Raw genomic sequence first — 15,209 nt, forward strand, 5'->3', positions numbered from 1 at the left:
GGCAAGATGCTGCCTTCAACCTAAGAGGGCAGCAATACAACTATTCAAAGATATATTGCAAACTGCCTCTACAGCTGTTAAGGAGAAGGCACAAACTTTCTATCAGTTTAGAATTTCAACAGTTGTTGATACATAAAGTTTTACTTTAACAAAAAAAAAGAAACAAGCCATGAAGCAATCAGCAGGACGAAGATAGAGTTGGGTTTTTTTTGTTTGGTTGGTTTTTTTGTTTGTTTTTTCCTAGAAAAGGATCTGCCTACGACTCTCCTGGCAAAGCAGTTCAAGAACACTTTTGCTACTGATTCACTTGATTTTATCACTAGACTTGGTCCATTTCTAAATTGAAGTTAAACCACGCTTATCAGCAACACTGACTGTCAGATGTTCACACTCATGCTCAAGTACACCAGTTGCCTGTTAGTACTCTCAAGCCACTCTAACACAGGAAGACATCCTGGTAATGCAAGCTTCCCATCTTACAGGCCATTCTTGTGCACCTCACTTACTTGAGAAAAATGCTCACATTCATGAAAGTTTTATAGCTTCGGAACATCTACATGCTTTCAACTCACAGCACCTCATAACATGCTTTAGTAAGTTTATACAACAAACAAGAAGCACCGGCACTGCCCAAACCAGGGCGGGTTTTTGTTTACTTTAAATCTTTCCTGTTGTAACTTCCGAGGCTTGTCACAGAATTCTGCAGTGATACTACACTGCAGGATGAATGAATCAGCCAGGTTATCTGCTCTCAATAAGCTATTTTGGTTTAGGATTAAATCAAACCCTTTACAAAGTCATCTATTACACCATAATCACTGTTCTAATACCTGACAGAAGAACATCTATATTTTCTTATGCTACAGAAAATAAATCCCAACTTATAGCTCAAATAACAAGTTCCTGTCCATCTCTGGACACTCTTTGCTAATAACAGCAGTAGAAGAACATCTGATCTGGTCTACAGCATTGCCACACTTGTGTCACAGCCTGAGGAGTGCAAATTAAAACGCTGCAGTGTTCAGAGAGTGCCTCAAGACTTCCAGACCTACAGGCATTTTCCGCATGCTCTGTGCTGACAACATACCTACGTGAAAAAAGGAAGGGGAAAAACCATGCATCATATCAGCAATTTAACCATTGTCAGGTGCTGCAAGAATGAGAAAGTTAATTTTTGCTCTAATATCTGTCCTCAGGTCAATTGTGCTGTGTACCCAAACTGTAAAGGCTCATCTCTGAAGCGTAACTAGCATTCTTTATGGACAGACTTTTGAAATGCAGAAAAGGCCAGACTAGAACAACCACAGGACCAAACTCAACCCTGAAAATGTAGAATTTGACTTTGTTGGCCAGACAAAGCTTCCTCCTTCGCACTTACGTACTACTGCAAAGTCTACTAACAAATGCTAAATAAAAGCTGTTTTTGTATACTTGAAGCAGGTGATATGCCTAATATTTTCTTTTTCATATAGCTGTTTCAGAAAACCATTTTTACATTTTCAGTTTCAGATGCACTGGTCTCAACTTGCTGTAACACTTATAGACATTGCTTCTTGTTTAAAAAAGATTATGTCCAAGGACATCAGCAAACCTCTAAACAGATACTAAGCCCTAAACTTTCCAGACATGAAGCATTACAATTTCACATTACAAACCCCCAATCGACACATTAACATGTCACAGTACAATAAAAACCCTGCTAACTGTGATCTATCCACCTTGCCTCTATACTTATTTTTACAACATTTACAAGATTCAACTTTCTTCTGTTTTTTGTGACTATGCTTTCTCTCACTACCGCTGCTGAACACAACCAGAAGACTAGAATCCATATTTATCTTACATCCATAAGAATTCCTTACAGACTTCCTGGTGCAACTGAGCAGTCTCCTCTTTTTGCTACAGAGAAAACACAGCCCTGTATCACCATGAACTTGAGCAACTGCTTTACTGTAAACCAGACTGCCTGAAAAGTAGCTCACTGGAGATAGCCTCTGACATACACATTGGGCACAACTGTACCTTAAAGCTCTTGGAGTACAGCTGCTTTTAACTGTGCATGAAGAAAGATGACAGTCAGTTTGCTAGTAAGAAGGATGAAAAAATTCAAGCCCATGTTAAATTCAACAGCAGCTCATAACATTATCCCTGAAGCCTTCATCATCATCTTCATACATCATAACAAAGTATCCTCAAGTCTTCTGAGAGTAACGAGTTGTTTTTCTTTTCCACATCTTAACTGTACTCTGATTAGTCTGGATCAATGACTGCTGAATGCATAAGAAGTTCGTACATTATTTGGATAATTCAGGAATTCAGTTCTAAACCATGACAGTTAGCCAAGAAAAGCAGAACTTTGTTCTTGTTCATAAGTCTCTGTCCAGAAGACTTCCTCTGAAGAGTAATAAAATAAACTAACCCCATGAACTATGAAAAAATCTCATTCTCTTCAAGCTTCCATGAAATGCAGATAAGTTTAAGGAATTTTTAGATTGCCTTCAACTAACTCATCTTTACATTGATTTTTGTGACCATTTGGATTTCTAAACACTTTAACTTCCTGCTTGAAGTTACCTACCAATAATAACTAAAGCTTCTCCTTGCTGTTTTAGGCAATTCTTCCCATTTCCTTGCAAGTAAGTTACTTTGTCATTTGTGAGTTGGAGAGTAACAGCTGGGCATCCCAATCTGTCTATACAACATGTAGTTGATATTTAGAGATTTGCCTCATGATCTGAAAATTTTTCTCAGCTCCAAGACTTTGAAATCCTTCTCTTAAAAGCTGCAGCTTCAGCAGAAGGATCTATTTCAGATGTTTCATCAATTCCTTTCATCAAGCCTCTAGTAATTTCAGGTCTTGTTCGTCATGGAACAATAGGGCAATACTAACAGAAGTCAAAACTGAATAATTAATAACAGCTTACTGTTCATCATTGCAGAAAATGAATCCTACTTCCCTTTTGATCTGAGCAGGAAGCTCATTTTTAGAGTTTTGATCACTTCTGGTTTATATGCTTCTCTTCAGAGAATACCATAATACAAAATCCTTTTTATTTGACTACTAGCTCTTTTAGTCCCCTAGTATGAATTTAAGAGCAGAACATTTACTTTAAGTCACCAGACCAAACACTTCCTTAGCTGTGCCTCTTGGGTCTGTATTATTTTTTCTGTTCTGCACATTTCCATTATGTTTCTTGCAGCCCCTCACCCGAACAGCATCCCTTTCACACAGTTCAGTTTCTGACAGGGTTAAGCAGTATTGTAACTAGCTAGCAGCTCTGACTCTTCTCCCTTCAGTGACCCTGTTGCCCACCCCCAGTTTATTCCATACGTGTACAGTCTTCTCAATTTTAAATATGCTGTACCAAAGTCTGGATTAAAAATACACATTTCAATGAGATTCAATTGCTGCAGGCATACTTCAGGACACAAGAAAATTATCAGCCCAAGTGCTAGGGCACTGTGAATTTATATAGTCATTGCTTGACTAATTTTGAGACAAAGTGATACAAGTCATTGCAAATACATACACTGCCAACACTACAGAAAATAAGTACTTAAAGCACCTCCTATACCATTATCATAATAAAAGGAAAACATACAACACTAAAGGCTAATACTTGTTTTACAAACAGCTGAACAACATAGAACTCACTGCAGCTGAAGCTAAAAGATCACTCCTAAGGAAGCATTCAGCCTTCTTGTTTTACAGGGAACATGACTTTGCCTTTCAAGCATAAAAACAAGTTAGTGAAGAGCTTTCCTTAGGGGTAAGTCATACTTGTTGGTTTCCTTCCTCTGATGCAGCCATCAGTAGCCAACGCTCAAATACTATTGTAAGTCAGGCATTCTGGGAGTCTAGACCAGCTTGAGTGTCCTGAATCTCTGAAAACTAAGTAATTCCCTGGCATGCTGCTTTTACTTAAAGTGCAATTTGCAAATAGGCAAGGGAAGAGTCAGTAGTTTCTAATCATTTGACCTGCAGGAAGAATCCTAAATTTCTTCTAACTTGGATTCCCTGCTTTTCAAGAGCTTATTTTGAAGTAGTACTTACAGAGTTTTCAAACATGAAGAGAGGCTCAGAAGCACCCCAGGAAAAAAGGCCAGAAGGAAAATGAAGTATTCCTTAGCAAATGGAAACACCAACAGAAAATTAAGTCTGAATTAACATTATCACAGGCCTGACTTCTGATCTGAAGAAGCGTGAGAAAGTGACCACGCAGAAAGTGGCAGAAGTGCTGTAATTATCCACAGAAGTTAGAAGGGAACTATCAACCAGACAGTACTCCAAAACAAGTATGACTAAATGTGGTTTCAAGGGAAAACTTTAAAGGCTTTCTTTCCTGGGTTTACTGAAGTGATAGCAGCTAGTACACTGCAAATGACTACTTATACATATGGAACATACATCTGCTCTTTTACGGTTTAGTTAAAGAAAATAATATTAGAATTTATTTCCAGCCTTTTTTAGGAAAAGTCTGTACCTGCAAACATTAAGTAAAGAGTTTTATGCTCCCAATAGTGTAACAATTATATATCATAGCTTCCTGGATTCCGAGAAATGTGAATCTCTAACTCCTTCATATTCTCTTACTAAGTATCCTACTTCTGTACACTTCTAGAAAGAACATAACTGGAGAACTAAGTCCAGCATTTTCATTTATCAAGTTCTAGCCCAATATATTGGAAGTTCTATTAATCACTTTCATTGTTTGATTTAGTTATCGCTGTTAGTAAATGAGAAAATTGAGATAAACACAAACAACTAAAGCTCCAGTTTTAACTAGAAATCAACTTACCCTATCATGATCAAGTCTTATTTGGACACACAAAAGCTTTCTCAATTGAAACATAGCTGCCTACACGCTCAGTGCAACCTCAGCTTCTTCAATGAAGATATGACTAAAGGTAACTTATTTTGACCTATATTCTAAACACGTTCAGCTAGTTTTGATAGAGCAATCGACTCTAAATAGTTTTACCAGTTACTGTCCTTGGGAAAGAAATACAACCTAGGTGCTTGGGTTTTGTTGTTGTAATTTCTTCCAATTTTGGGGAATTAAAGAATTCATCAGTTGAGGATTAAACACCAGTATTTCTTTGCAGAAAATACCCTGAAAGGGCATGGATGTTTCAGCATGTACATTTGCAAGTAGGATTAAATCATTTAAACTTTTAATACAGTAGAAGGCCGGTACGAGGTTGCAGTACGCAATCCGATGTCTCATTCTTTAACATGGACCAGAGATTAATAAATTTATACAATGGTTTATCTGATACATCATCCCCTATCAACACTTACTAAACCATATTTCTGTGACGCAGACCATCACAGTCCTATAAGCAAGTATGCCAGGATTACCATAGCAAAGACTACATGCAGTGAACAGACTACTGCCTCATCTTCCCAAAGCAACACCTGCTAAAGTCAGAATTAAAATAAAACCTCATGAAATCAAAGGATGTAAATTATTAAGATGTGATCTGCATACTACATCCATTCTATACACATAGAAATTACTATTTACAACTGAAAAATACCTTCTGTAAGGAAAGAACTGGCTAAAACGTTAACTCAGAATTCAGAATATTCTTCATATACCAATAACTCCAGAGCGAAATTAATTTTCACTTCAAAGCCAAAGAACAAAAAACTTCACGCATTATCTCAAAACCATAGAAGACAGTAATTTAGATATGCTGTGCAGAACAAAAAGGTAAATGACTGAGCCTTACTAGAGAAAACTAAACATTTACAATAGCTGACTGTGATATTCCCTGCTTAACATACTGTACTCTCAGAATTACGAGTAACACTAGCAGCAACTCAATATGATTCTTTCATTTCACTTATTTCCATGTATTTAATCTTTACTGGTATTGAATGGATCTACATGTAAGTAGCTTTTTGAGTCATTTCTCCAGTTAATCATAAGTTTAAGTAGATTTGACAATATTAAAAAAAAATTGATGCCTTACAAGGCTCTTAAACACAGAGTAATTACTACTGTAAGTGTGACATTACCTGACCCAGAGCCTGAAGTTGTCATATCATAAATTAAATCCTTTAAAGTAGTTCCTTCTGATATAAAGGGACGATCCAGTGAGGGATCTTCTTCACTTGGCACACGATGATGAATGACAGTACGATTATGACAAAGATACAGAATCAACATCAGTGAAATGCAGACAAAGCAGACAGGTCCAGCAATGACGGCAGCCAGTTCCACAGGTCCTAGATTAGAAGCTGGTTTTCCTGGAGTAGGGCCTGACAGAAAAAATAAAAGAAAACAGCAAAACTATTTCTTGCTTTTTGTGCAACTAAATTTATTGTATTTCACAGTGACCTTCACATTATTTCAATGTATTTGTTAAAACTTCTGCACAGTAACTTTTTCAAGAATCAAAGTAAGTATTACTAAGGACAAAGGCAGCTATGTTCTCATTCAGTTTCCACTTAACTTGCATATAAGTCTTCAAAACTGGCCCTAACATCCCTACCCAGAAGATAAAGTTTCATGTTACAGATCTCGTGAAATTTTATTTGCAGAATCCAAGGTGTACTTTAGGCCTTCAAATTCACCTACAACCTCAAAACTGAAACTTCCACTCTTACAGAATTTCCTGTTTAAAAAAAGAATCAAAAATGTCAAAACCTCTTACCTGGCGTTGGAACTGGGAGTTCGATTTTATTGCAGTGGTCTCTGTCACAGCAATGAGGCACAGTAATGACTCCATCTCTGGAAGAGGAGGCACAAACAAACGGCCTGTCTCGGGGAATCAGATCAATTTCTGCTATACACATACTATTGTGTATGACTTTGTCTGCAGTTCGTGTTACTGAGGTAAAACATAGTCCATCTGTCACACATGTAAAGTTGTCTTTTGTACACAGGTGGCAGTAACACTGTAATGCTGTATTGAGAAAAAACATTAATGTTAGCATTGGTACACATTCTGAGTTGAGACAACTTGAATGACTGAAGAAATAAAAGTTCAAAACACTACTAGGCCTGTATCTTCTACATAAACACAGAACTGTAACACTAAAGAAGAACACCAGAAGGCTTTTTAGTAGGACAAAAAAAAATAAGGAGATGAGCAGACAAAAGTCAGTTGAATTTAAAGCTGAAGTCATCTCTCCTTATAATTATGTATTAAAAGAGAAAGGATGCAACCCTAGACGTTCCTCCAGGTAAAGAAGTTCCATTACAGTTCCTCATACTAAAGATCTATTTTTATTAACACTGTATCCTCCACAGTATGCAATCCTGCTATTTTAAAACCCAATACAAATAATGCTTTCCCCCCCCCCCACAATAACCATGGGTATAGCTTTAGTAAGTAACAAATAGGATGCTGCTGGCTACCCAAGATTAATACTTTATACGTTCCTTGCTATCTTCAATTTTGCATTGAGGAAAGGGCATATAAAGGCTTAATCCTCATTAAAATACAAATCCCAAATGACCTGAGAACATACCCTTTCACACAAGCAGAATATAGTTTAGACTTGTTATTTATGAAGCCACAGGAAAACATTGCCTTACATTGCTCAAGTTCCTGGTTCACTAAAGCTATCGATTGCACTAGTAAAGTAGGGCGCATGGAGGGGAAAGTGGGAATGATAGACTAATCATGCCTAAGAGAGTCAGGTTTCATTCTCTAAATTACAAAAGTTCTTGGAGAAGGAAGACTACTACTTCAAATTTCTTTCTCCATTCCTTCCTGCATTTACAGGACCAAAGCCAGACAGAAAACAGTGCAGTAGCAACAATAAAAATATCAATAAACTCTGACTCCACTTGTTCATCTGTGGAGAGCAAAAGCTAGCACAGAACTTGTGTACATGCTTGCAGAAAGATAAAAATACAGAAATTTAGACAAATTTAAAAATCTTAAACATTCATGCCCAAAACACAAAAATGCCCTGAGCCATAAACAAGCCTCTTTCAACAGTGTATACAAAATCTCATACCAAAGGTGTGAGGATTAATAGGTGGCAAAGCTAAAGTTGCCCCAAAATCTGAAATTTGGTGTTTCACTTAAATTCAAGAGTTTACGATAACCACCTGAATTGCCTTGGATTTTACACCCCTCTCTATCCTTGGATAGCATGGATTTAAATAAATGGCGATCTGATCTCAAATATACATTCCATCTCTAAGTCTTGATTCTGAGTTGTATGCCTTTCTCTGAAAACACCTCCTGCCCCCAAGGTTTTGAATCAAAACAAATTATTGACACTCATCCTCTACTATTATAGCAAACATCTAATAAAGTTCTTAGATGCAATTTCCCACCCACCCCCCCCCAAGTCAGAGAAGAAAGGAAAGTCTTATTATTCAGAGTTTAACTATGAGAACGTTTAACAGCTATTTTCCTGTTCGTGTGCCTTTGGTAATTTACACTTGAACAAATTATTTTTTAACCAACTAAAAGTTTCCTAAAATATTCACACATTGATATTTCTTTTAACTTTCTTAACAAGAAGGTCTTTATATCTCTTGCTTCATCCATGACTTTTTTTTTCTATTTAAATAATATTCTTGGCTCATCATAATTGTGCATGCATCTGAATGCCTACAGTAAGAGACAGGTATTCTGTAAGGCAGATTTGCATTGAGTCACTGTACAGAGGCCAAGCCACTTGAAGTGAAAAATGAGGTTTGGGCTGACCTTCTTACGCTTATTCATCCTCCTGATCTTGTGGAGTTGTAGAGGCACACTGATACCATTACGATTAGTTAAAGAATTTGGTGTCTTATGTTCCTCATTCATTTTGTTCCCACCTCTCTCTCCTTTGCCACAGAATTCCCAAGGAGTGCGATTTGATACACTTTATACTTTTGTTCCAGTTTGATGTCACTATCTTCTAGTTTCCCGTCAAGACACAGTACACTGTCACATACAATTGAATGGCTTTGTCGGCACAAATAGAACACTGCTTCCTGCTGAAGATACTCTCCCCCTCCCTTAAAAGCAGAAAACAATGCCTAATCAGCTCAAGAGGCAAAGCTTCTAGGAATACAGGGGTTTGCTGCTCTCTAGCGGACGTACTCTTAAAAAAACCACAAACACCCACATTAAAAATGCTTCAGCTCCCTTCCTGCTCTGGCCACTCTAGAATTCTTCAGGCCTTCCAACTCAAGTGGGTAACAGCAGAATTTCCATATTTTACTATCAGGAAAACTAATTCAGTATCTTCAGCAACAATCCATACTAGGAGGGGAGGAAACGGAATTGGAATATCCTTGCCCATGTCTCACTCTCATTATCCATGCGTAAAAGAACAAAGACTATGACTATATGAACACATTGTAGAGAAGATTTAACATCAGTGGGATGAGATGTCAATGACCACCAGTAATTAAATCACTTCACTCCTATAAGGAAGTGTTTCCACATGTAACTGATCTTAAAGAAAAAAATATCATACTGTTGTTCTCTTGAAGATATAAATTTTCGCTCTGTCTCCAAGTAGTCCATTTTCTTCTCAGAGAAGCATTACAGTAATTTTAAAAACTCCGATGGAAACCAGTCAGGTCTCCAAGTTCACTTAAATAAATACATACATTTCTAGAATGGGTTGATAACAGTATGCGATGAGAGAATAACTCTGATGTAACCAAATCTTCCAGAACCAGTAATATCTTCCAGGTATAATGCATTTCAATACATTTGGAAACCACCTTTTAAAAAGGTCTTTTCTGTTTAAGTCATACAAATCTTGTGACAGTTGCATAGACAACCAGTGACAAAGACAAGAACAGAAATCGCGTCAACATAGCAATTTAGTGCCTTCTGCATTGCATTTCCTCACTGTGCCATGACCTTCTAACATACCATTCCTGCTTTATGTGACTGCCTACCATAACAGAAAACAGAGAGGCAGTGCAGTTATAAAAGTGTGTGTGTATGCATTATGACACAGATGCCACAGAAGTTATCAACAGCATACTTCTTATACCTCAATCTGATTTAATTCTTGTGTTGAACACAATTACTTGGGTAATCTCTCAGGCTCAGACCCTCAGTTTGACAGTTTTTTATTCCCTTTGAAAAGTCTCTCTTGCATGGGTGTTGCAGTCTGGAAAGCCCACAGTGAAGGTAAGGCAAGCTGGCAACATAAATGAGACACTGAAACTACACAGCTTGACAAGCCTTAAAATAAGCTGAATCACAAAAGCTCAGATATTAATACTACATGCAAAATGTGAACAGAGAATTAAGTACACCCTATCCACTTTGGAAGCCTATACCATTAGGTACCTATCGAAACAGTCTTTTTTGTATCTGTTGTCTTCCTGAAGTAAGAAAATTGCGCAAAGCCTTCATTTTTAGAATTGCATAAAACCCTATGAATCACTCCATAGTATTCGCTAGCATCCTGCAGAACTACTTCAGACAGTTTATCATAGAACACCACCTTCAGCCAAAGAATTTTTGGTTAGAAATCAATTGTTGAAATACTGTCTTATGTATTACAGCAGTTAAAACTGCACTGTGAAGTGCTCTAAAAAAAACCCAAACCCACATCTCATTATGAGTAATTAACAATTTGATATTAGTAATACTTTTATTTATTTTATCACACACCTTAGTTTTACAAATTTAAAAGAAACAAATAGTCTCAGGCCCCCAACAGTAGCACTATGCTGAAGAAGAAATTCCAGATCCTTCTCTTGTGATATTATAAACTCTTCTCCCATGGAAAATACAAATGACACTTTGAAACAAGAATTTCACCAGAAAGTGTAACTTCACCAGAAGAACAATCAGGACTCTTGGTTCCACAAGATAAAGAGTTTTAAGGGATAAAGGAGCGAAGCTATGATGTGCTAGAGCATTCAAGGCCAGGGTGGATGAGGCTTTGAGCAGCCTGGTCTAGTGGGAGGTGTCCCTGCTCACGGCAGGGGGGTTGGAACTAGACGATCTTTAAGGTCCCTTCCAACCTAAACCATTCTATGATTCTAGGAGACCATAATAGATTTTGGAGAGATAAGCAAGAGAGCTGTCGTGTTTACTGGTAGTTTTTTCCCCTATCCAATAAAATTTGCTAGAAGCAAAAAAGCATAATACAGAAGGGTGCTGTCAGCTTCCTATTCTGTTATTCAGACTATCCCCTCACAACACATCTGACTCATCTCTGATCTCTTCTAGCTCAAGACACAAAAATGTTTAGGTCTTACATTATTTGGGACGTGGGTACATCTTTTTAACCATAATACTTCATGACCCTCACTAACTCATTATTCTCAAAGGCACTAGTTAACTGTTCTAAAGTAACAGCACTGGATATGAAGTTTTCAGGACAACTTTCATATACATATCATATGTCTTTGTTAAGCAAAACTTTCACTGAAGACAGCAGCTTTGTCAAGCAACAGGATGCACTCAAGAAAACAGACAGACTATTAAGGCACTATCCTCAACTTGCAAGTAATGATAAAGCCTTGTGAAAAATCCCAGCTTCAAAAACCTGGTATTACATTCTCTGTAGCGCAGGTGCCAAATGGCACTATCAGTTTTTTTGCATGTCATTCATAAAGCTACTCACAATATGTTCATGCCTCTTACAGCAAGATAACATTAACAATTTGTTTCTGGTATCTTTCATAAAACAGCATACTTTAGTAAAACAAAAGAAAGTTAGAAAGTTACAATTAAAAGCCTAGGTTATAATTTTACTAACCTTATGAAAACAGAAAGAATAAAGATCTCCTTCATCGGTACTTTTAAATACATTTCAGCATACAAATCGGATTTCCATCTTTATTTGCGATTAGGAGTAATTGAGTGGATCCAAGAGTTTCCAAGAGATGACTCCCCAGAATTTTGGAGAGACCAAACACTATGACTCACACATTTAAAAAAGAAAAAAAAAAAAAGGAAAAGGAGCTAAACTTCAGAGTCTGTCTTACAAATGAGGGCTGTTCTACTGTTCAGCTAGCTGCTGTGATTCATTACATGCCTGGTCTCCACATAAAACATATCACAAGACGATTCGTTCATGCAGTAACACTAGTACACTGCAGAGCAGGTAGCACCAGAAGCAATCAGAAAATGCCTAACTTTTGTCCACCCATGATAAGAATACTAAGTAACAGTAGCCAAATCTTATCTTGCATTTCTTTGTCAACTTAGACCACGATGTTCAGACAAATTAACCGCTTCACCAGTACCAGGACTTGCCTGAGTTATGGATCAAGAACACTGGATCCCCGCCTATTCCCTTGGACAAAAGGTAGCACACCATCACTTCCATCCCTAAGCATTTGTATGGAAGACCACTGCCTGTTTTCACATAAAGCTTTCAGACCTTAATTTCACAACTGAGATTAAGTGAAAACTGTTGACTGATCTGAGGGATTAAAGGAGAAAAGTTCAAAGCTCAAATCAAGGTAGAATTTCCTTCAATATCTAAATTGGATGTGTTACATAAGAAAACTTTAAATTACTGAAGCCTGCCACACATTTTCAAGAACATAAGAACCACTATGGGTAACTTAAGCTTACTTCACTGTTTCCACATCAAAGATTCTCCTTCTTCTTCAGTAAGAATATAGGCAATTAACACAACATTTTGGTATAGCAAGTTATGCTTTCTTTAAGTAGTATTTTCTTTACAGCACAAGTACCATCTTAGATTGAATTATGAAATGCATTGTAAAATATCCAGACTGAGGGATGTCTTTAAGCTGTAACTGAAGAAGAAAGTTGTGGCGCTTCTCCACTTCCTCTTTAAAACCCAAAGCAATCTACAATCCGCCTCCAGAAAAATTTAGATAGTTGATCGAATAGAAAATGCAGATTTTGTGTATCAGTCATCATCATTTAACTTGGTACAGACGTAACTGAAACCTAAAGCAACTGGAGTAGGGCATCTATAACACTTGTAGGCCCCATTAGGGCATATAGCCTGCTAACCAAAGAACAAAATACGCTTTTTCTTTTCTTTAATGGAAAAATACCTATTTCTTGCATTTCTGAATGCTATTAAGAACTCCCGTTTCATGCATTAGCTCTGCAACAGCACAGCTGTGATACCGCATCTCTTTTACAAGAGGCCATAGGTACAGAAAGCTGGAGGAACAAAAGAAACCATTTTACTGTACAACATTCTCCAAAGGTTTTTATTTCCCCACGGTTTGGTCCTCACACAGCATACAGGTTAGCTGTCTGACTGTAACTGGAAGATGACCTACCGAAATCACCACGATACTAGCTCTCAGAGCAGACGCCGCCAGCACACCCACGATGTGGCGTGTAACGGAGCTGAAGCATCTGACGTGGGAGTTGAGGGATTCTTTTACCTTCACTACGTGGAACATGCAACACGTTATCTATGCCAGCCGACGCCGCTTACCTCTCCTCCCCCGTGGCACCCTTTGTACGCTCCCTCCAGCGCGCCGCGGGGAGCCCCCAAGGCACAGCGGCTTTACCCGGTCCGCTGCCGGAGCTGAGGCACCCGGGGCGCGGGCAGGCACCCTCCCCGGCAGGGCAGTCTGCCCGCGGGGAGGGAGGGCGGGCGCTCCGCTACCGAGAACCAAGTTGCCTTCGCGGGCCACGGCCGCCCGTACCCGCGTGGGCAAGGAAGGGCCGGGGCCGGCCACGGCCCACGGAGGCAGGGGCCAGCGGGCTCACGGGGCGGGAAAGTTACCCCGAGCAGACGGCACCCGAGGGGGCAAGGCGGGGGCGGGTGTCAAAGGGAGGGGCTGCGGGCACCCTCTCTACCCCTCACCACCCCCCGTCCTCGCCCGGCGGCGCCGCGTCTGCCCCGCGCCGCGGCCCCTCCCGCCGCGCTCGGCCAACAAAGGGACGAGCAGTCCCCGGACTCCGCCAGGCTCAGACACCGGGGGGGTGCGGGGGGGAAGGCGACTCCGCCCCAGCCGGCCCCTCCGCCATGTTGTTGAAAGAAACCGACGGAGACCCGCAGCCCCCCGTCGCTCTCCTCCCCCCGCCCCAGGCACCACCTCGCCCGCTCCCTCCTTCCCACCAGACCTGCGTGCACTCACCGTCCGCCCCGGGGAAGAGCAACGCGGCCACCACCAGACACGGCAGGGCCCAGGGCCACCGAGCGGCCGCTACCGCCATAGTCCGGTCCCGGAACCGTGGAGCCAGGGCGCGCGCGCGCACCCGCGCGCCAGGATTCCGCCTCACGACCCCCCCTCCTCTTCTTCCCTTCCCTCCTCGCCCCTCCCGCCCGAGAAAGACACAGGGAGGCGCTCGCGGCGCCCGCGCCTCCCCGGCTCGCTCCTGCCGCTCATGTAACTGCCGCAGCGGCGCCGCCGGATTGGCTGCTCTGCCCCGCCCCGCCCACGCCCCGCCCACGCCCCGCCCCCGGCAGCTGCGGGGAGACCCAACAACAACAGGCGTCTGGAGGGCGCGACCGGTGCGGCCGAGGGGCGGGGCCGGGCCGGGCCGGGCCGGGCAGGGCAGTGATTGGCCGTCGCCTGGCGGCGCCTCGTTGCGTTGCCGGTAAAGAGGAGGACGGCGGCGGGGCGTGAGCCTGGGCGGCTCTGGCGGTGCGGCTCGGTGAGGTGGGTGGCGGGAGGAACCGTCCTTGCGCCCGCAGCTTCAGGTGCTGCCGTTTCTCCCCGAAGCAGGGGCGAGCCAGACAGCCGACGTGTCCGGGCGGTGGGGGAGCAGCCAGGCTGAGGCGCTGTGGAGGGGCGGACCCAACCGGCCAGTCTTGGCCAGCACTCCTCGCCTTCTAGGCTCGCTGGCCGCCATGTGCGGGGCCGCGGTGTCAGCGAGGCCCTTGGAGGGAGAGGCGGGAGGGGCTAGGCAGCCCTCAGGTTGTCTCGGGAGAGGAGGAGAAGCACCAGCAGCCGAGGAGTTACCCCTCCGCGGAGACTGCGCGGGTGGGGGACGGGCCGGGAGAGGAGCCCTGGCCGCGGCGCTTCTGTCGGGTGGGGTGTAGGGGTGACACACGAACCGATAGCTCCTTCGCCGCTGGCGGTCCAGCTGTCCCGGCTGTAACACAGCTCGGCCTTCGTGCTGCGAGCCCTGCAGCGCGACTGGGGACCGGGGGACTTGTCTTCCCGCAGCACGAAGGGAAGAGCCTACAGGTTTTAGTACGGGGCGGTAAACGAGCAGTGCTCGTCCCCGTGTGCAGCTCCCATCGTACTTCGCAGTCTGCGCATTTGCTGTGCGTCACTGGAGGAGTTAATAGGGAACCAGAAGCGAACTTGCACAGTCCAAAT

At 41.8% G+C, this 15,209-nt stretch overlaps 1 protein-coding gene across 3 annotated transcripts in view; it reads right to left on the bottom strand.

Moving 5' to 3' along the window:
- TGFBR1 (transforming growth factor beta receptor 1) overlaps window positions 1-14,189 on the bottom strand; it is a 34,085-nt gene extending 19,896 nt beyond the window's left edge. The window contains exons 1-4 of one of the 3 annotated variants that reach the window (XM_054190546.1): window positions 14,019-14,165; window positions 13,209-13,321; window positions 6,664-6,915; window positions 6,026-6,268 (exon numbers count right to left, since the gene is read on the bottom strand). In XM_054190546.1, the coding sequence (XP_054046521.1) occupies window positions 6,026-6,268; window positions 6,664-6,805 (385 nt within the window). In that variant the 5' untranslated portion in view covers window positions 6,806-6,915; window positions 13,209-13,321; window positions 14,019-14,165. Of the gene's footprint in view, window positions 1-6,025; window positions 6,269-6,663; window positions 6,916-11,695; window positions 11,861-13,208; window positions 13,322-14,018 lie in introns of those variants that run through there. The other 2 variants (XM_054190543.1, XM_054190545.1) reach the window with 2 other exon arrangements.
- Window positions 14,190-15,209: the final 1,020 nt, after the last annotated feature.

The sequence above is a fragment of the Rissa tridactyla genome, chromosome 2 (assembly GCF_028500815.1).
Source record: "Rissa tridactyla isolate bRisTri1 chromosome 2, bRisTri1.patW.cur.20221130, whole genome shotgun sequence".
Taxonomy (NCBI): Eukaryota; Metazoa; Chordata; class Aves; order Charadriiformes; family Laridae; genus Rissa; species Rissa tridactyla.